The sequence below is a fragment of the Grus americana genome, chromosome 1 (assembly GCF_028858705.1).
Source record: "Grus americana isolate bGruAme1 chromosome 1, bGruAme1.mat, whole genome shotgun sequence".
Taxonomy (NCBI): Eukaryota; Metazoa; Chordata; class Aves; order Gruiformes; family Gruidae; genus Grus; species Grus americana.
In genome coordinates this window covers 131,546,458-131,568,661 of record NC_072852.1, presented here as the reverse complement: position 1 = coordinate 131,568,661, position 22,204 = coordinate 131,546,458, and the positions used below count along the sequence as shown (strand labels likewise).

The 22,204-nt window shown below is 46.4% G+C and overlaps 1 protein-coding gene across 1 annotated transcript in view; it reads left to right on the top strand.

The window, feature by feature from the left end:
• Positions 1 to 22,204, top strand: part of PTCHD1 (patched domain containing 1) — a 42,150-nt gene that overhangs the window by 2,563 nt on the left and 17,383 nt on the right. Inside the window, exon 2 of the mRNA XM_054812502.1 lies at positions 11,566 to 12,226. Coding sequence (XP_054668477.1) covers positions 11,566 to 12,226 — 661 coding nt within the window. The remainder of the gene's footprint in view (positions 1 to 11,565; positions 12,227 to 22,204) is intronic.

The following is a 22,204-nucleotide window of genomic DNA, read 5'->3' as shown; positions in this document are numbered from 1 at the left end:
GTATAGTGACACACAAATAAATGGTACTCGGAATCTTTCCGCAAGCAAACTTCTGCATAAGATTTATCACATCAGCGAAAGAGCTATAACTTAGAAAGTTCTGTCAGTATTTAACACTGCCTCATTTTTAACAGACAGAATTTGCCAACAAAATGATTATTTTTCATTTACTGAGATAATGAACACCATTGCCATTTGACTGTTTACTCTTACTGTTAATCTGACATCATCAGGCATATTTGATGCATTATTTCCAACTCTTTACTTATCTAATTAATTCCAGTATGTCTGGTGCAGAATAGATTATGTCCTTTGTCCTAATTATTCTTCTGTTTGTGGGCAGAGCCAGGCTCAGGCAGCTGCCTATCCAACCCTGTGGACGGACCCGTGGGTCAAAGCACAGCAAAACAGGAGGGAGGGCTCCCAGCTCCCAGTATTATTATATCCGTCGTGATGCAGGGCTACATCATTTTGTGTCAACTGGAGTCACCAAGGGAAGGGGAAAGGGAAAGGTGGCCATCAAGATTTTCCTATATGTATCTGGTTGCATGGAGGGGAGAAGAGAAGAAGGGCATCTGAAGCTACGCCCCCTGCCCCAGTCCAGAGACACCCAACTCAAAGAGCTGCGCTTGTAAATAAGGGCCCTGGGTGAAACCGTGGAGTAATCTCACCTGCATTCCTGAAAATGCTGCTGTGTAGGCACGGTTGGGACAGAGAACCTATATGGCAGCATTTGCTTATTTTTCCTGTTCTGGAGAAGGATGACCTCCCTGAGGGAGAGGTTTTGCTTTAGAAGAGGCATCAGGTTGGACGCTGGCTCCTCCTGCGTGGTTGTCACTGCGTCTCCACTTGCTAGCAGGAGGGTGGGAGACCCAGGGGGATGGTTGCCCCAGGCAGGCGCTGGCTGCTCTTGCAGCATCTCTTCGTGGTTTCCTTACCTGCCGTATCCCACCTCATCAGCCACGGAGGGAAGGGAATGAGCCTTGAACCGCTACAGCTGCCCTAGTCATGTGGCAAGGGAAGGAGAAGATTTCCTCTAGTTCGGGCAGAGGAAGAAGTCAGCTTCCATTATTGTCCCCCTAGTAAAGAGATACAAAGTTTTGGAGTCTGAGCAGTTGAAAGATAGCTGGTACTGTCAAAAGTTAATCACGCTAACATCCTCATCAATTAATTAGTTAATGAAATAGCTTCTTCAGTGGCATCTCTAAAATACTCTGGTTAGCTTAGTGCAGTTCCTCCTGGGCACATTATAAACGCGAGAAACTCACCGTTACCACTGCTGCACGACACCCTGTTGGCTGCCTGGGAAAAGATTTAGGGAAGGGCTCGGGCTCATGCCTGTGTCTGGCCCAGGCCTCAAGCGGCACTCCCGGAGCAGGAGCTGCCCTAGGACTCCCCGCTGACAGCGTGCATCTGCCAGCGCGACGCTGGCTGCTCACGTGGCAGTGGCAGGTCTTGCTGAATGTACAAGCTGCTCCGCACAAGGTCTCTCCTGCTCATTAGCAGGGAGGTGTGTGGCTGCCTTATATAATAGTTTTGACTTGGAGATGATGCCAAGTACTCTTTTTTTTTTTTTTAATTATTTTTGTATAAATCTCTATCCGTAGTTCTCAGAACTCCCTATAAATGCTTAAACCATTCTGGGCCTGCCATCCCAATGTTGTGTTTCCAGCTAGCATAGTCATTTGCAGAAGAAAGGGAGAAATCTGAACATATCCTGAATCTCTGGCCTTGAATAGATGATCCAACAAAAAAACCTCGGTAGAGTTTCCGATATGCAAGAGATGCATCCTCAAACTGAGATACCGTGGGAGGGCAATAATGAAATTTTACTCGCTGCTGTACCTGCTCTATAGCTGAGCACAGGGCACTGGCATCCTGTGCTGTCAGTGTGCAGGACCTTTCTTCCTCCAGATTTCACTCTCTCAAAAGAGAGGTAGGAAGTAAACACAACTGAAGAAAGTGTGTTTTTACCCCTGTATTTCCAAGAAGTGCTTGGAGAAACAAAAATAATTGGGATATGTGGTGTGGACCATCATGCAGAAGTTCAGATGATTATGTAAAGTCTGTACGAATTCTCTCAGCCTAGCATCCCATCCTGTGTTAGAGCAGCCCCCTACCATTTCATAGTGGTATTTCCACTTGCAGCTAGAAAGTTGGTAGATTGAAGGCACACAGACTCACTTGAAATACAGACCGAGCCAGATTGCTGAACCCCAGAAAATATATTCTGATTTAGCCAGAATTTGAGACACCCATCCTTTTGAGCCTGTTCATTCCTCTATACTTACAGTAAGTTAACTGCGTTATACTACAAAAGACTTTTTTTTTATTATTATTAAAAGGTTTCCTTTTTCTGCAGAAGGATATCCTCTCTTCCACTTAGTTATTACTGTGTTTATAACAATAACACGGTACTAATATTTTTTTGGCAAAAACTCTACTTAAGGTGACAAGATGCAAAGATGGAAAGGGAATTAAATGTAACATGCCTTACTGAAAGGGATTGCATTTGCAGGTTGCCTCTATGAAAATCTGTAGATGAGGGTTTATTTTTTTTAAAGAAACCTCTCCTAACTACATGTTTTCAGAGAGTGCTTATACATTGCCCCTCTCATATAAACTGGCCATCAATTGCTCTCGATAACTGATTAAATATCTATTTGAACATGCAAGCGAATAGTAAAATTAGGTATTTCTGTTTAAGGACACATTTAAGAACTGCATAACTTCTGATTACTGCAGAACAAAACAATTTAACTTCAAAATTTTGCAGATCTCATACTTGTTGGGGTTTTATTTCTTCTCTCTGCTCCTTAATTATTATGTCTCTGTTAACATGTGTGCCTGCATGCTCTGTCTACAGCCTTCCTGGATTTCCTCACTTATTTTCTACCTGTGAGGAAACTCGTGGAGGAAATAACCATATTTGTGTTCCCGTGTCTGTGGTTCCAACTGCTTTGCTGCACAAACACTGCACGCTTAAGCCATTATTTTCAAAGTTGGTGGAAGTGGGTCCTGGTCGTTCAGGAGAGCCAAAAGCTGGGTCTGTCGCAATCCTGGCTAATGCAAGGTACCCTTTATTTTATAACTTCGGCTACTTCCAAATGCCTGGACACAGGCAGTCAACTGTGGATCTAGCAATGGATATAGTAGGTCTCCACCTTCTCTAGGTAGCCCCAGCACTAAAAACACATCTAGGGAAACAGTCAACAGAACAAATAATGAATTCTGCTTTAAAAAAAAATAAAAGATGAAGTCCTGTCTTTAGAGCAAGGCTGTAAGATGAGGGGAAGAGTCCTAATGCAAGAAAAACAAGGGTGTGAGAGCAGCAGAAGTGCAAGCCTGTTGTCATAGCAGCACAATGCTGCAGGGCTAAAATGTATCTTATGCGAAAACAGATGAGAATTAAGATACGCAGGTAAGATCTGGGCACAGCCAGGGAAGAGGGAAGATAAATAGCACGCTGCAAGGATAGCGCGGAAGCACGTGCAGAAACCCCCCTGAGCTCCCGGTGTCAGCAGCAGCTCCTCCTCGGCGTGGTTCCAGCGGGCGAGAGGGTTTGATCTCTCCTGCAGCACCGACCAGGGGCTGGAGCAGAAGTCCTGAAGTTGCCCGTGCCTGGGAGGACGACTACATCACACTGGTCCCCGCTGCCCCCCTGTCCTGCTCCAGCCACCCCAGCAGGGATGGGATCCTTCTGCTCTCCCTCTTGCCTCGCACCGTGGTGTGATGCTCCCCTGCGGTGCTGTGCCCCGAGCTGCTGCCAGCCGGGCAGCCCGTGCTGGGGACGCCCAGCGCTCCGTGTTGCATTGCCTTTCCTGCCTTTGAAGGTCAGATCTTGCCTCCCGTCTAACGGAGCACACAGGGGACAGATTTTCTCAGTACATGGCTGGAAGCGTGTGATGGGGGACGTCACCCCTCCAGATGAGCCTCCAAGCAGGCTGGGCAGGCATTGCATCTCGGGGACACTGGTGCCCCAGGCAGTGCCGCATGGCTTGAGCAGAGCTGCCAAGGCTCCCTAGAGACCACATTTGGGCTTTCCAAAAGTTGTGACTGGATCCTGTCTTTAAGTTGGGGTCTTGAGCAACAGAACCCCCTCTCTTCTGTTGGAAAGGGAGAAGGAGTCGTCGAGTTGTTAATTAACACGATGGGCTGTGAAGTTGCAGCTCTTGAGGTTTTCTGCAGCGAGGAAGGGACCGCTGGTCACACTTCTGCTGGAGAAGCCTTTCCTAAAAGCCTGCACTGTGTCTCCAGCTCGCTGACAAGTGCTGTAAGGACAGAGAGGCATTTATGGAGAGGTCTGGGGTATGTGGAGAAGGCCACCATAGAGCTGATGCGAGATCAGCTGCAGGAGCGAAGTTTTCATCTTTTTTTTCCCCATCGTGAAAAATCAATCTCAGAGCCGTGCGCCAGGCTGTGCAGAGGGGTCCTGTCTTCCAGCAGCGATCAGCCTGAAAACTGGACTGGGTTTCTCTCAGTGGGACAAATTCAGGCAGAACTGCCAGGGCAATCAGAACTAAGACCTTATTGATTAGAAAAGCTTCTCCACTTTAGATTAGAAAAGAAAAATCATATCTAGCAATTTTCTGTAGCCACCAAGAAGGCAGATGGAGATGTAAATGCACAAAGTGGCGCATCTGCCACTTCGAGCACTAATGGTTGCCCCTCAGTTGATGACTTGTAGTTTGAACAATTTTTAGATTTTATTTACATGAAAATTGGAGAAAATATAATTTACCACTTTTTGAACAGCCGAAAAAATTAGTTGCAAAAATACATAGCTTGCATAATTAGTATTTTAGTGTCTCTTCAAGAAACTTGATTGTAGGACTGCTAGAAGAAGAGCTCAGCTACCCATAGCTTTCCTTGCTGCACGCTCTCCAGCTGCAACTTCTGATGTTTTTCCTGAGCTGTTAGGATCTGTTGGCTTCCTCCATGTGGTCTCCATCGGCCGGAATGGCTTGGTCAGGAGGCTGCTGCCCGCCAGCCACCTCTGCCCTGGACCCAGCCTGACAGCGGGGCAGAGCCCCATTCAGGGGCTGCCTTGCCTTCCCTCTCTGCACCTTCTTCTGATGAAAATACACTCTTAATAGTTTAATTCTGCCCATGTCTGCAGAGCCCACAGTGTTTTCTGTCGTGAATTAAGCTGGGAGATGTGCAAGTCTTTTCTTTCTCATAACCTTTTTACATTTTGATTGAGGCCGTCTCTTGAAGTGAATAAAAAAGCACTCTGCAAAGATAGGAAATGCCAGAGATTACTGAGATCATAGGAAAAGTGAAGAAATTTATAGCAATCCATTAAAGCCTTTTTTTCTCTTCGTTTTCCTTGGCACAAGTTACCTGTAAAAATTACCAAAAGAGTAAACCAGCTTCACATGAAAATGAAGCCTATGTTTAAAATCATTGTCTTCATCCTGCTTTCCAGTTTTTCAATCTTGAGCTCAAAACGGTGATGAGATTTTAAGCAGTAATAGATAATGAGTTCATTCTTCACTTTAGTTTTGAGCCTTCTCAGGCTTTCTTCCATAACTATGAGATCAGACATTTCTTTTTTTTAAATGAAAGCTGAGCTATTTTTTTTTAAAATCACAATACTTCATGCTCCAGGGCTCAGAGAAAAAACAGACTTGGTGAAAACAACAGTAAAAAAATTGTAAGAGTTGGCAACACTGACTAGAGTGAAACTCATTTTTTAATTTGAACCATCAGATGGAGACCGAAAAATGAAATAGAGTCAAATAATAGCAACGACAACAAAAAAGTAATAAGGCATTGCAAAGATCTTACTCCTGTTAGTAAAACATGTCTCTCTATGTCCCAGATCATTCATAGTACAGGAGGGCATCCGTATATCTAGCTGGTTTTGTCTAGCTGGCCATTCATCGGCTATATGTCAAGTAACAAAGCATAGTCGAGTCCTTACGATGAGTAATGTCCCCTATAAAACACCGCACATCTCCACTCAGCAGCAAAACCAAACACGTTTTTGCAGTCTGTGTGATAAGCAGAAGGTGGTTGTACCCATCCTTGATGTTAAAAACAGCGTCTGCGACTGCGATGCAGCTCCCGCGGGAGTCGGGCTGCCTTTCCGTCAGCTGGGAACAGGGGCTTGGCAAGACTCGGGTGTCCCGTTGCACGTTGCTGTCGCTCTGGCCGCAGAGTTTCCCATGGAGTGAAGCTGTGCTGCCAGCGAGGTGAGACCCGTGCAGGACACCAGTGGCCGTCGCTGGGTCCTCGGGCCTCGTCCCCTTTGCCCATAGCTTTGGTCGGGGTGGCAGATTGTATAACTTGGGCTTAAAGGATTTCTGGGATTGGACCGTTTTGCAAATGAATCAGCAGTTTCTAACCCCTCCCTGCTGGGATGGGATCTGTTTGCTTCGCAGGGAGGCTGCAGACTTTTTTGTTACCTGATTAAATTGGCAAAATTCTGGTAATACCTGCTCACTTTTGAATTAAAGAAAAGACTTTTCAACAGAGCAAAGGGGCCAGACTTTTTCCTCACCCCTTCTTATGGCTCCCTGCATTTTTTGCATGGAAGTAAGGATACAATCAAGCTTTCCTTTCTGTCCTGAATATACATCTCTAAGTACAACCCCTTTGCCTTCAGGTTCAGCTTTGCTGCCACTGCTGAAAGTTGTGCCAAGCTCTGTACGTGGAAGAGCTGTTGCGTAGAGCTCGATGTGGGGCTTGGCCATCCCAGGGCAGCCAAACTGGGGGTGCTCTGGTTCCCGGCCCCTGCCCTCCTGTGCCGATGACAGAGGTAGGAGGACCGGCAGCCAAAAACAGCTTGACAAAATCTTTGCAGCCGCGGTACTCCAAGGTGCAGGAGCAAATGGTTTAGCCCAGGATAAGCGAAGGGATTTTAGGTTTTGCCTCCTGGCATCTCCTCCTGGGCCCGCGGGCAAAACCAGCTGGCATGGCAGCGCGATTTCGCCACCTCTCCTCTGTCAGCTGTGCCGCAGGCTGAAATGTGCCTTCATGTGGAAGCGTGAGACCAGTACGGCCCTCACCTGGAGGTATTTGCAGAAAGGGATTTGTCTCTCGGTTGAAGCCATCTTTCCTCTCTGTCTAAAAGAAGTAACTGAGTGAGCATGGGACTGAGAGTAAACAAAGACCAAGACCAAGATGTTACCACATGCAAATGGCTAAAGGCTGAAGGAAGGGAAAACAACGTTCTAGAAATCTCTGGCATGGTACGGGACACACATAAACACCATTTTTGGAAGGGAGAAGGGAACTGTAAGTGATGGTCACTATTTAAACAAGGATGAAGGGGGGAGGTGGAAGTTACTGTTTCGTGCCTGAGCACTTTCATGGACAGCGTGCCACCGTGGCAAGGGAGCGTAGGGGATGCTGTGCAGCTCTCCTGCTGCAGTGCTCTGGCATCTCAGCAGTAAACTGCTTTTTGGTTCCTTGCACTGTTAGCTAGCTGAAAAAGCTGTGAGCGATGAGCAAGCAGTGCATGTCTCCCTTCAAGAAGAAACATTCATTCAGCTTTTGGTATTCCTTTAAATCTCCCTTTCTCCTAATAGGATCGGTAAGGATAAGAAAGCAGCTGGATAAATGAGAATCTGGTGGGCAGTCGTTTGTCCCAGTACTAGGTGCCAGGTTTATTCAGAATGTGGTTACTTCCTATCAAAATCTGCTGCACTGAGGAGTGCAATATGCATTCAGAGGAGTGCAATATGCATTATGCATTAGCATATTGCAAATGTTGTCCCCATCACATGACGATTTTTACCGTCTACTGTTAACAAACTGAAGTTTCCTATGGGGACCTCCTGCTGTACCACAGGCAAGCCAAATTGCAGACTCTGTTATCCCTCGAACTCATAGGACGTGCCCATGTAACCTCTTGGACCTTCTGTTTTCTGCGGAAGCCAGTCACCCAGGACCGCAGGTGTGGGCTGTGGATGGATATGAGTGGAAAAACCTGCGTGGCCGCAGTGGAGTCCCCAGCAGGGCAGCAGAGCGGAGAGTGCCGTGGGACTGCAGCTCTCAGCGGGGAAGAGGCAGCAGCCCTGCGGCACAGGGGCTGCCACGGACAAGCGAAGGGAGAGACAGCCTGCAGCTGCAGCCATGCTGCAGCACACCCCTGCCCGGCACTGAGGCAACAGAGGTTTGTTTTCTAAGATCTGGTCTGAAAAAGCCAAGTGCAGGTCAAGCGATGTGTTAGTCCTCAGGATGAAAGTCTGAGTCAGGCTTCCCGGAGCTAAATCCTTGGGCGTGCTGGGGCAGCGCTCGGCATGCTTCGAAGGGATGTAGGGAATGGCAGGTTTTCCTCCTCTTTGGCTGTTTGCCTCCACTCTGAGACCGAATGGTGTGGCCACTGGCAAAGCTCAGAGTGTATCTCAGAGCCGCTCTGTGCTGCAGAAGCTTGCAGCAGGCTCTGGGGGCTGCTCGGCTGCCGGGATGCGCCAGGACGCAGAGCTGGCTGCTGCTCCCCTCTCCTCCCGAAAGCCCCACCACTGCGGGGTGCGGTGGGCAGGTCCCCGCAACGCGGTGCCTGGTCCAGCCCGAGACGGCCTTGGAGGAAGCACCGGGCCACCGCCGCAGAACGGGCTCCCGAGTCGCAGATGATCGTTTTCAAGAAGAAATGACAATTTTAGGTATGACATTTAGCTTCTAGCCTTTCGCTAAAGATGAAGTAACAGCTGTGACAGATGAGGTTATTTTATAACCTAAATATTAAAAGAAAGTGTTTCAGATGTAGAAGGAAGCAAATGCAGCAGTAAGGGAGGGTAGGTAAATAGCAACACACATTGTTTGATAAAAGTTTCATGACGATTTAGTTTCTTCTGCATTGTGTCACTTGATGGATCTTCTCTGAAAGAGTTGTATTGTGAATCTAATACATGCAGGAAATTCCTTCTATTCCTCCTAGTTGTCTTCAGCTGTGCTTTTTTAGATGACATCTGATTTTACAACCATTGTCAATGAAAACCATACAGTAGCTGCCACTGTAAAAAATTTAAAATCAGGTATTTGTCTTTGATTCGGTAAGCCAGGGCATTTTCCCCAAACCATGACATACACTTGAATTTGTACCCCAAAACAGCTCTTGCAAAGCCAAGTTTTTCAGAAACAAACTGGAAGAATGGGAAGAGTTCCCCATACGGGCTCATTTTGTTGGCATGTTCTTGCAAATCTTTTAATTTATTTCATTTTAGAAGAAAGTTGTGCAAAAGCCCCTAATCTGTTGCACAGACAGGTATTGGTTCTCCCAACACGGTGGAGAATTTTGCTTCTCACCATGGCCAGGTATTGTGTGCTCCTAGTACTGTGAAAAGATTTTTTAGTTCAGTTTATTTCTCAAATCTATCTTTCTAATGTCCATATTGAACTGTTCTGCAGAAAATAAAAACTACTCAAATTTGGAAAAATATACGCCCAAGCTGCTAGAGAAACAAGTTGAGGATATAGGAATTTTGTAGGTTTTGCCTATATGATGTCATGTCATCCTGAGGAACAGAGGCAGCTTCACTAATTTTATACCCATCACAGATGATGGAATGTATTCACAAAACAATCAGATTCATAGTGTCATACAATTATTTTTTTCTGCAAATGGGTCTGAAATACCACACAAAAGTCGCTATGACTATTTAACTTCAACAAACCCAGGATTTTAGACATGATTATTAAACATTTCGTCCACTGCCACCAGACGAGTGTATAAGCTCTACTGCTGTCATGTACCCTGTGGTTTTTTTTTTAATCACTGTTTGTCCTCAGAAGAAGCCAGTTCCATTAAATATCACCTAATCCCAGCCTCTTTACGGGCATAAGAGCCTCCTGCCCTCTTTGGATTGCAGTGGAAAACAGCATATGCAAGTAGGAAAAAAAAAAATAAATTGTCTCCCTGTAGCCAGTTTTCACTGTCTTGCTCAAAATCTGAAGGCAGAAAATAACTATTCCCCCTTTAAGGAAAAGAAATTATAGTCCTTCTTAATGTGGTTCTTCTGCTCCTTAGAAGAGCTGTGGTCTCCCTGCTTTGCAGGTGAAGGGAGGGCTCCTCCTTCTCTTTCATCAGCCCTGGTCGTGTCACCACACCTTTGCAGTGCTCCTACTGCCATTGCCGTTGGTGTAAAAGGAACCAAAGGATAAATCCGTGCAGTTCCTCGGAGCCCGTCCGTGATTTTCTCCCCCCACGGCAGCACAACCGGGCTGTGCAGACTGACACCTCGAGGAACCAAATATCTCCCCGAGCCGTGCACAAAGCACGTACGCAGTGACGTGCAGGGGGCCCCGGTGCCTGGGATGTCAGGTACCCCCTGTGCCAGCTGGAAAAGAGCAGAGGGAGCCCCGTTCTGAGCTGCGTGGCTGCCCACGGTGAAGGACATCACAGCCGCAGGGAAAGTCTGCGCAGGCTGCTGGCGGTGGGTGGCATCGCCGTGGCCTCCGCAGCATCCTCACTGAAGGTCTTGGTACTCTCTGCACACAACTAGAGCAGCACAGAAGGAGTTAAATGGTGATGGTGGTGGGTGAGGCCTGCGCATTTTGCAAGGCAAAGGTGCAAAAAAACCAGCTTGCACTTTGCTAAGGCTCTCAACATTAGCAAGCTCAATATTCTACTTTTGAAATATACTGTAACCTCAGCCTATCGGGGCTATTCCCTTGCCGTCTTTTAGGTTTCTTGCTTCTGCTGTGTTGACTAAAACAGATTCATAAAAGGTTGCAAGAGTTTTCTATATTTTTCAAGAAGAGAGGTTAATTTTTCTGCCCTTCTGATGCTCAAAAATAACTGAAGGCACTTTGGGTCAGAGCTCAGGCATGGCAAATTTCAGAATGATGCAGAAGGACTTACAAAGGAGTCTGCCCTGAAAGCTGCTAGACCAAACAATAAGAGGTAATAACCTGCAGGCCCTAAAATTAGGGCCTTCCCTGATGAACAGAACCGCTTGGAGAGAGAAGGAGAAAACCAGTGTGAGTCTCTGCCATTGCTTCCTGCTTTGGCGCTTGCTGAGGATTTGATGGGGAAAAGAGAGCAAATGAATTCATGCCAGCTATCTTATTCCCTGTTCCCGCTATGCCGACAGTCTCTGCGCTTGGGACGTGCAGCCGTGACCTGTCCTCTACCCCGAGAGAGTGCTGGTCCCCTGCCGCTGCCGGCCTGGCCCCCACGGGGGCACCCCCTGTCACGGTGCTCTTCTGTACCTGAAGTTTGTCTGGTGAGAGAGGGTAACTTGGCAATCCCGAGCACGACAGTGTCCCCAGACACGGTCGGGCTGTAGTTCTCCCTTTTGCGTTCACCCAGATCACTTGAAAGTGGAAGTCCGGGCCTTTTCAATTGGCTTATTTGGAGAGGCCGAACGGCACGGGTGCAAGTCGCAACACACCCGAGTTATCGGCAAAGGGCGTCGGGGAATCATACTGCTATTTTAATGCATGTTTCCTTTTTTTGCAATGAGCGTGCTGTTAATACCGCAGTCACCAGAACTTTTGTTGTTGCTGCTTAGATCGAATAGGAGAGGGACGGAGGCGAGGAGCCGCTGTTGTTCTGGCTGCTACCGTGCGAGATGAACTGATGAATAACGTGTGTGATTTCTCTTTCCCTTGTAGTTGCACTCTGCTGTGACCAGGATCCAAGTTCAAAGACCTGGTTTCAATTACACGTTTGCCCATATATGTATCCTGAACAATGACAAGACATGCATAGTGGACGACATAGTGCATGTACTGGAGGAATTAAAGGCTGCTCGTTCTTCTAATCGAACTAATTTTGCAATCACTTATCCGATTACTCACTTAAAGGATGGCAGGGAAGTGTATAACGGGCATCAGCTTGGTGGGGTTACTGTGCACAGCAAAGACCGGGTGAAGTCTGCAGAAGCCATTCAGCTCACCTACTACTTGCAGGCAATCAACTCCTTGAATGACATGGTGGCAGAGAAGTGGGAATCCATTTTTTGTGACACTGTTGAACTTTTCCAGAAATCCAACAGGAAAGTCAAAATGTATCCTTTCACTTCTTCTTCGCTGAAGGAGGATTTCCAGAAGACGAGCAGGGTGTCAGAACGCTACCTGATCACGAGCTTGGTCCTTGTGGTCACCTTGGCCATTCTCTGCTGCTCCATGCAGGATTGTGTCCGCAGCAAACCCTGGCTTGGCCTGCTGGGATTGCTGACCGTGACCCTTGCCACCCTGACTGCAGCTGGGATCATCAATCTCACTGGTGGGAAATACAATTCCACCTTCCTGGGAATCCCCTTCGTCATGTTAGGTAACTATCTCCTATCTCCTCTCTCTTTTGTGTGTTTGTGCCTCCCTGACGCATTTCCCAGCAGAGAAGCATCACTGCATGGCTCCCGGTGCCTGCTCCCTGCAACACCGCCCTGTGCCAAATCCATGCAGCCTCTTTGTCTAAACTATACCGCACCGGGACGTTAAAATCACGCCTGGGGCTCCGGTGTGGCGTAGCACCCTGCCGTAGGATGTGGTGCCCGCGCGGTCGCGCGGAGCAAGGATGCGCAGATGCCGTGCCTCGTGCAAGGGGGGGAGCCTGGCTGCTGCTCTTCTGTGGACGTTTGATTCTGGTTTTGGTGGCCAGCGCTGGAGGGAAACCTTTGCGGAGGTGCCTGTGCCGCAATGACAGCGTCAGCTGTGCCGGCAAATCAAAGGGGCCGCGCACGCTGGGCATTTAGAGAGCGCTGGCTCCTTCGGAGAGCAGAGCGGTGCAGGTGCTTGGCAGGCGCCTGTCCGTGGGGTAAGGGCGGTGGTCAGTTCTGGGTTGTGTTTCTCCTGAAGCCCCTTGTGTTGGCTGAGTGAGCATAGGGGGGTTTCACAGCCCTGGGGTGGAGAGCTTTTCCTCCCCCCGTCAGGGACGGACCCGTCCGGTTAGTGCCAGCATGTCCCATGGCAGAGGGCCATGGAGAAAGCGGCGATGGCCGCTCCCTGGCTCCAGTGCCCGCAGAGGCATCTTCATCTCCTCGGTTTTTGTACCGCCTTCGCTCACCGCGGGGTACGGGGTAGTTTCATTTTGTTTTGTTTTCCTCAAGAGCAGGAAAGAGGAGGAGAGAAGGGCGGTCAGCTTGTTCCCGACCGAAATCAGTGTCCTCTCCTGTTGGCACCAGGGTGTTTGTGGGGATGCCACGCGTTGTATCCGAACAGGCAGGAGGACTTCACGGGAGACAAAACGAGAGCTCTGGAGAGCTCACAGCCTCTTTGTTTGTGTTTGGTTCATAACCAGTGTGAAAAGCTTTGTGCGCTGTAGGTGTTTAATATGTCCTTGTTCGCACCGTTATTCATTTGTGGAGAATAATACATGCATTGATTTGATCACAGCTTCCCCAGCTGAAAATCGGTGCTCAGTACTACTTCAGGTTTCAAGCGTAAGAGTGTCTCCACTGACTTAGTCACACCGTGTGGTGGTATGACACGTTTCAGCACAGCTATTTTTATATCCAGTGCCAGGTTCCTATGCCATGCCCGTACTGTAGCTGTGGTATTGTTGCACTTTAATTAAAGACCATGCTTCAGTGCATCGCACTACCAGTTAACGTACAGAATATATTTGGTGACAAAGAGAATTCAGCTACATTACATCGGCTCTCGTTTTCAGATGACATCCGTGAAAATTAAACTGTATCATAATCTAGAGGAAATGCAGCACAAGAAAGTCAGAGTCAAAAGAAGGCTAGTTTTCTGACCTGAGTCTTTCATTTCTTTTGTGGGTTTTTATGCCTGTGCATGTATTATAAAATTCAATTCCTCAAACTAAGTAGTGTATATTGCATATGATATTACGTAGGAGGGGATTTCTGGATGTGTCGCAAGAAAAGCGGTCTGAAGTCCAGTCATACGAAATCAAAGTACCTGGGGAAAGTGACTCTAAAATGTGAAATATTAGCTCTGTTTGGGCATCGGATCAAAGCATCTGCTCACTGGGACAACCTTTCAGCTCTTTAATTCGCTAATAGTGACTATGCTGAGACTTGAAATCCTTGAAGACTTACAGATAACTATGAAAAGTTTCACACTTCTATTTTAGTCCTCCTTTAACTGCCGAGCTGTATAGCCAACTCCGCTTTTCTTTTCCTTTTTTTTTTTCTGGGGCTTTTTTTTTTTTTTGTCTTGCTTAGTTGAAGTATTCTACTCTTAAAAGGAGTAAGTTTCAAATACATAGCTCAGCTCTCTCTCTGAACAGGTCAAGACAGAGCAGCCAAGTTCATGTGAACCTTGCCTGCTTCCCCAGCTGCATAAAATCTCCCAAGGGACAGGAACATCAACAGGTGAATGGAAGGCACTAAAGACGGTCTCGAGTTTTTAATGAGAACTGTTTTAAACCAGCAGATAGCTAGAAAGGCAGGGTTTCCTTTTTTCTCCTGCAGTACAACAGAAAGATTCAGCATGCGTTTCAAAACCTATTTCATGCCTATATGTTGTTTTGCTTGTAAACGATGGTTTAACTCGAGATAACTGAGGGCTAGAGATACAAACCACCCTCCCTTATAGCCCGCTGAACTACTTCCACTTAATTTCAGCGACCATCAGATTAGATCATAGATTAACTGACCTTTAGAAAGCTAAAGGATTTCTGGCTAACAGTGTAGCCTCGTAGCTGTTACTCATAATCTCATGGCTAAAAGCAAAAATTAGGTAGAAAAATGATTACACCGGACACATTTCAGGCAAAGCCCCTTCACTAGTATAAATCATTAATGAAGTTTCCCCGGTTTTTAGCAGCTGAGGATTTTTAACTTTTTGTCAGCATCGCAGAGCTGGGCGGAGGACACTGTCCAGACATCATCTGCCCTCTGCCACAGGACAGGATTACGTCTTTCCTAACAGATACTTCTCGCTCTGCACTTTGTCTCCTCCTTGGGCCGCTTTCCCCCATGTTTCGCTGCACTACCGCTATGGCATTTGTGTCATGTCTAGCCTGAATTCCGCTTTTGTAACTCATCTGTCCTCCTTATTTATCCACTGCATCTGGAAAACAATTTCTTTTCCTTTGCATGTTTGGGACCGCTCTCACTTGCCCAGTCCTCTTCCCTTTCATTCCAGGTTTCCTCTGACTGTGCTTACCAGACTTCCAGCAATCTTCTTGCTTTTGGCCGCTCCACATCTTCCTTGGAGTGCGGTGCCTAAATCCGGGCGCAGGATTCAGGCTGAGGCTTTCAGCAGCAAGTAGAGTAGGAGGATGACTTCACACATCTTGCATATGGCACTCCTGTTCATACATCCCCGTATGACACTCATTTTTTTCTCAGCAGTATGAAATGGTTGGCATGTGGTTGGTGGCACATGGTAACTCACAGATCCTTCGTGTCACTTTCTACCCTGTTTGCACAATCAGTTATTCCAACCAACACGTAGAAGGTTACCCTTGTCCTTGCTGAGTTATAGCTTGTTTATCTCACACCATTTCTCCTGTTCGTTAAGTTCACCTTGATACCATCACTGCCCTTCCAAGATGCATTAACTAAAGTTGCTCAGCAGATTTTCATATTTCTCATCTGCTTTTTCATATTTTCAAGAATTACTTTCTGAGTAGTTTAAATACTTTGTGCAGTCACAAGCCTGTTCTAATAATTCAGGCAATATGTCTGCAAAATACTCCGTTCTTTAATACTAGATTTCGTTTATCCTTTTTTCTGTAACATCCCTTCAGCATCAGCCATTTCCAAGAACCAACAAGCTATAGTGAAGGGTACCAGCCTCTGTAGGTGTTGAATCCTTAGCTTTTGCATCAATAGGACAACGTTAAGTTATTAAATTACCATGGCTTACCAAGTTGCAGTCTTAAGCTCAGACTGTGTAAGCATGACCTGGGGCTGGTCCGAGCCCCTGCGGAGGGGCTGCACTGGGGACCAGCTGGCTGCAGCCGCTCTCTTCTCTAGGCAGACCTTGTCAAGTCAAACTGGGAACTTTTCTTCTTCAGCTCTGGATTTATACAGGTACTTCTAATGTGAAAGTGAAGCCTAAAACCTGTGAAACTTGGCAGGCTCCCACCATTCGTCTGGGCATGTTTTGAATTAGCATATGCCTCCGTGTTTTTTTAAAACTATCATCTGCATTTATCAGTGTGTAAACAAGTAATTTAAGGATGAGATTACTCACATGCCTGGTTCATGTGAAATACTGTGCTGAATCGAGGCTATTCATTTTTGACCCTAAGAACCAAAAATTTAAATTCTTCAATTTGGCTGAATTTAAAATAGCTGATTTATAGTGTCAGCTGGAAAACAGAATTAAAATTCTGATTTCCTGTTGCCTGCTCCACTAAAAACTACAGATGTTTGGTCTGGCACAGATGCTAATGTATTCATCATAAGTTTCCCTTGCGCATTAAATGCTGTTTAATAACTGCCAATCCTTTAAAAATACCAGTTTCCTCAAAAAAAACCACAGTGTTACCAAACAAACCGTTGGACAACAAGCGGGCTGAACAAGTTTTTGGCATGACTTTTTTTTACCTCCCAGAGGTGGAGCGCAGCATTTAACTTAGAGACTCAAAAGAAAATTGCAATATTGCCCTTTGCACTGAAGAGAAAACTAGCAATCTGTTTCCTGTTCCTCTAGAAACTCCTACAGCTTATTCGGGGAGAGGCGGCTCTCCTCAGCTGCCAAGTTCGTGAAAATCTCTGTGAAATCGCAGTGGAATGCCAGGCTCTGCCAGATACGGGCAGGGACGCAGGGATGGCTCCGCGGGCTTATATTTAGCCTCCGATGCTGGCAGGGGAAAACCAGCTAGCAGTTATGAGACTTGAGCTTGCAGTTTGCTGTGAATGGAAACAATAGCCCGCCTTGTGTGAAACTCAGCAAAACAGGGACAAATGCAAATACCTCTTCTTACCGTCTCCCTCCATCCTCCCATCACGTCCCACTCTGTCAGTGTGCCCTTTCTGGGAAGAAAGAAGGGGAAAATGATCAACAGAGCAGGTCCAGGGAGGGTCAACTGGGAAGGAACAGGTAGGGTCCTCCTGAGGTTTGGTCATGATGGGGGAAGTCAGGGTGAGAGACTGCACAGGACAGCGTCTGGCAGGAGAGGTGCAAAACTCTTTGGGAGGTACCCGGAGGTACCAGGGCTTGTAGGAGCACCTCGCAGATGCAGAGGAGTGCCGATGGCCTCTCAGAAACACAAGTTTGTTGGATGCACACCTTCCACGTGGCTTACCTGGGGGAGAGCCGTGCTGCTGGAGGAATGAGCTGAGATGTCGGCACAGGGGCTTTATGGATACAAAAAGTTGGGAGTGACAAAGGTGGGATCTGAGGTCAGAGGCAGTTGGGAAAGAAGGTCAGAAGGAAAACATTAGGGAAAAGAAGAGAAGAGGTCACTGGTTTTGATGATGGGAATGAAAAGCACAAGAGGGCAATGAGAAGATTGCTGAAGGTTAGGGACCATGAAGGGAACAGGTAACTAAACCAAGCAGGGCAGCTAACAACCGGCATGAAACCCTGAGAGGACGAGGGTGCTCTGGCCAGCGTGCACTCACACGTGGGGCTCGCTGCAGCTGCGCCTCGGTGCCAGCAAGGCGCCCGGCCCGGCTCCTCCTTCAGATTTCTGGAAGAACACGCTGGTAGGGAATTGCAACATATGCCAAATTTGTACACCCTAAAAGGATTCATTATCCTCCCCATCAAGCACCCAAGTGTTTGCTATATTCAATAAACCTGAAGTGTCAACACTGGTTATAGGGAGAGAGTTTCAAAGAGAGAGAACCAGCCCCTGCACAGGTCTCCCCGGTGTCCTTCAGTCCACACATAAAGGTAACACGCACACGAATGTTTGACTTTGTATAGTACTTTTCCACCAGTTTTCCTGTTGTCAGTTAATAACAAAGCGAAGCTTACTGAGTCTCTCTTGGGTTTATTCCCCGAGCTAAGCTTTCTTGCTCTCCGTGTCGGGCTGCCAGTCTGCTGTCTCATTGCGCGGGGAAGAAGCGTGTGCTCCCTCAGCCGGCTACCTCAGCTTGCTGCCCCACTGCCCCTTTCTCTCATCTCGTCCAACTCGTTTGCAACCTCTGGCAGGCTCCTTCAGCAGGTCTCACCCGTCTCCCTGCTCCAGGCCACGGCATCTCCTTCCCGATGCCTGCACAGCTCTCAGCATCTTCTGGTCTCCCTGAGCTTCCTTCATCTTTTGTCCTGTTTTCCCCACTCCTGCCAGCATGTCCCCTCTGACATTTTGTTGGGTTTTTTTAATTTCACTTCTCTCCCGTCCTCCCCTCTCCTCAGCCACAGCTGGGCCCATTGCTCCTATCCTTTTCCCTATATTCTTGAATAACTTCCTTGGCTCTCAAGCAGGTCCCCACCATACCCTGCAGTCGTATCTCAGCTGCTTCACATTTCCCAGTGATTTCCACCATTCATCCTTTGCTTTTTTCACACTGCCAAAGGACTCCAAGAGTGCCCTGGAAGTACACTTGGTTTTTTTGTCACTCCATCTGCTCAGCTTTCCCAGTTCAACCCTGCGCAGCTCAGTTATACTCCTAAAACGTTTTGTGTTTTGTTCCTTTCATTCCCCTTCTAAGAAGTAAATAAAATTATCTAGTATTATCTACCCTGAGCAGAATCCCAGGCATGCTGTTTTCCTAGTCATTGCTTTTTCCTCTCCTTTTTCTTTCCTCAGTCCCTCAGTCTCTTCCTGAGCTCTTTAAGCCGCCATGTATCTTCTGCAGTCCCTCAGGCATCACCCAGCATTTCTGTTCCTCGGAGGGAAGAGCAGAAGCAGACCCTCAGGCCAGCCCTCCTCTCTCAATGTACCAGTGAGTCCTCTCACCAAAGTCAGTGTTTTCCACCCAAAGGCCAGGTGCTTAACCACCTCCTTCGCCTGCTGGTCTCCCTCTCTCCAGTTCTCCTCGTGAAGGATGATGCCCCAAGCCCTTTGAAGAACCTGGACACTAAGAAGCCACTAATGCATGGGAAGGAAGTAAACTTGAAATACAAATGGTGGCAGAGTATTTTAGACACTTGTACCAGCCCTTTCCCATGCAGTGCAAAAGTGGCAAGTAGAGTGTGCAGGTGGCCACGTGTGGTGGTGACCCAGCCAACAAGTGTCCGTGTTCCCCCACCACCACCACAAACCCCAGTGAAATCCTTGCATGCATACATGCTTCTCAGCTTCAGCAGAGTGTCAATGACTCAGTAACTATAATGCTTTTTGGAAAAGGAGCTGTATCTGTAGGAAGTCAGTCCAGAGAACAGTTTCATATTGAAAGCAAGTACTGTACAATCATTAAGTAAGATCAGACATTGCCTCTTGACTGGTGGTTCTCCAGTATGCACTTAGTTCATATGAAAAGTGTGTTACAAGTGATGCAGTGCATTTAATGAGCATTCATTTATGCAAACGGTAGCAGAAAGATGTTATACTTTTACTGTCTGCATTCTTTTACCTGCAGAGAAGTCAGTGCATGCGATGGGTTAATGGCAGGGCTCATCAAGAGAAGTCCCAAACAGTCAAAGTACTGAGAGTTTGGCTCTGACGTCCTGATTTTCTTCAAGTAGTGAAGTCCCTCAAGAGAAACTTCCACATATATGAAAATATGTTGGAAGTTCACAGGTTAGAGAAAAGAAACCTTTTACTATCTCTATATATACATGTAGGAAATATATGTTTGTGGTATACTTTGCATACTGGACTCAGATGGTCAATGAAGACCTGGGGAAGGTCAGCAGGAACTGATGTGACTTTTCATTTTAGGTCTTTCTGTGAGAGAGATGGTGCACGTTTTATGCATCTAATAAAAGACATTCCCCCAAATAGACAATAGCCGAGAGGCCTGTGTGGCAGGCAGGGGGCCTGCCATTTTCAGGTCATGAGACCTCTGCGTTCTGGCAGAGAACATTGGCAGAGATGGATCAAATTAAATTGGAATAAGTTAAGTCTGGGTGCTTGGTGGGAAGCCCAAGCTGAATTTGAAACTTGCAATGATTTTTTTTTTTTTTTTTTGGTGCCTTAACCAAAGTTTTGCAACTTTTTGCACATTGTGTTTCACATATGGTTGATTTATATATTATGAGTAAGAGGAATGACAAACATCGCTTAAACAGGAGAATCTAAGGGTATGCTTGAGATGTTTTGGTTGCAGCTTTCTCACCAGAAAAGGGGAACTTGAAGTGCGGTAAACCAATCCATATTCCTCTGGCCCATATTCCACTAGGAAAACACTCCTAGAAGCAATTGATATTTTGGCTTGTGGGCTTAGAAATTTAAAACAGATTTCAAACATGGTTTTGCCCCAGATATACTCACTGTGTCTTACTCTGTCTTCAGGAACTGTCACAGACTGTCACTTGGCTGTTCTGTAACATGGTAAACATTAACCTTGCACAGGTGAATGCAGGTACCTTTCATTTACCTTTAAGTATTTTTTTTTACACAGCATGCATAAAATCTGTTGAAAACTCACTTTGTGGGGAAAATCAGTTTGCAATTTTGTCTGCTGATACGAATCTAAGCATGTCACGTGCGAGACGAGCCCAGTAGTACTTAACATAAAACTCTGCATCTAACTACCTCCTTGGTTAGTGAGGCTTGAGGTACATGCATCGTGGGTGAAATCTGTCTTGCCAGCCACATCTGTCGTTCCTTTACTATCCTGGCATCAGACTCTCCCGTCCTGTGCAGCTTAGGCAGGGCGCTGCGCTTCCTGGGGGATTTTCTGATGTTTCCGAGGTAAAGACAGTGAAGAAGTGTTACAGGGAGGAGTGGGGGACTCCCGGGCAGGGGGACCCTTTTGAAGGGCAGCAGGAGTTAGATGCTCCCCAGAACTGCAGGCTTGCACGTACGCCATGGGTTTGGCTCAAACGCTTTCAGTTTGGATCTGCACAAGGTCTGGGTAGTCGGGAGATGAGCGCGCTGTGCAGACATAAATATTCCAGCAGCTAAAACCGGATTTCGCTCACGCTCAGCTCCTTCTGTTGTGCTGAACAAAATATGACTTCTAACTTTTGCCAGGTCTTTCACGAAAGCAGAGGAAAGCAAGTCACACCTTGAAACAGAGCTGACAGCCTGCTATTTAAATGCCAAAACAAGCCTTTACTGATTCTTAAGTGGAATTAAATATTCACTTTATATATAAAAGTAGATTTTGAACCATAACTGGCTTTACTTAGCTGTCCTTCTCAAAATAAAAGAGCCACTCAAGTTTTCTCTCAAATGTATTTCTGTTTTTTAAAATGTGCTTAGTTGACATTCTTGCTATCACTGTAACAACAAAACCTCAAATATTACATTGGTTCAATACTAAAAAAGGGTGATCCAAGCAAAAACCAGCATTTTCCCAAAGCCTAAATCAGTAATTTTTACTCTATTGAAATGAATGGGACTATTCAAGGTTAACCACGTACTTGCTGAATTACTCATATAATCATTATAATAAGAGGCTATTGATTTGAATTGAATTTGGTAAGATTTAAAAAAATAATTTCAAAATGCAATATTGAGTGAAATGGCTTTTTTATAATGAATAGCTTTAAAATACACATACTACAAAAATAAAAAGTGGTGAACCATGTTTCTGCCATTGCTGATTAGGGTTTGTGGTGAAGACTAGGACTGTGAATACTGAGGCATTGTTTAATTCTACTTATTTAAAATACTACTTCTTTTTGTTTCTTTTTCCCTTATATAGGTAGAAAAATGACAGGAGTGTCTACACGTGTCTTGTGTATGTATTTCTTCAGAGCTAGAGATTTTTATGTAGAATGATTTTTGTTTCAATAGTAATATGTAGATCATGCTCTCAAAATGAGCTTGTGATTTGTACCATTTTCTAACACATTGGCTCATTGTTGCTTGTTTGCCACGAAAAAGATAGTGCTGGGGAGTTTATCATTGGGATGCATCATGTACCCGAAGCATCACTGACTGCGTCCCCACCATTTAGAGTTAGACCAAGAGTGTGAGGGCGTTTTTGTGTGTGCATTCTTTGTGCAAATGTGTACTTTTTAGTGTAACTCAGAAAGGGCTACACCTAACCAAAGCAGACTATTTCATAGAAGAACAGAGAGCTAATCCTATGCTGCATTTCCAAAAGTTGAGTTTAGAAACGTAGAAAAGGTAGGATGTTATGGCAGACGTTCATTGCCAGCGGAGTGGCATCAGAATGCCTCCGGTGCAGCAGATTCGTGTGAGTCTGCCGAGGAACCCAGCCCCCTTTGAGCCTGTGCTTACCGGTGCTACACCAGACCCAAATGAGGCACAAACCTTGTACTGGATTTCCAGATGCACCCTGTTTTCCTGCCTGTGCGTTGA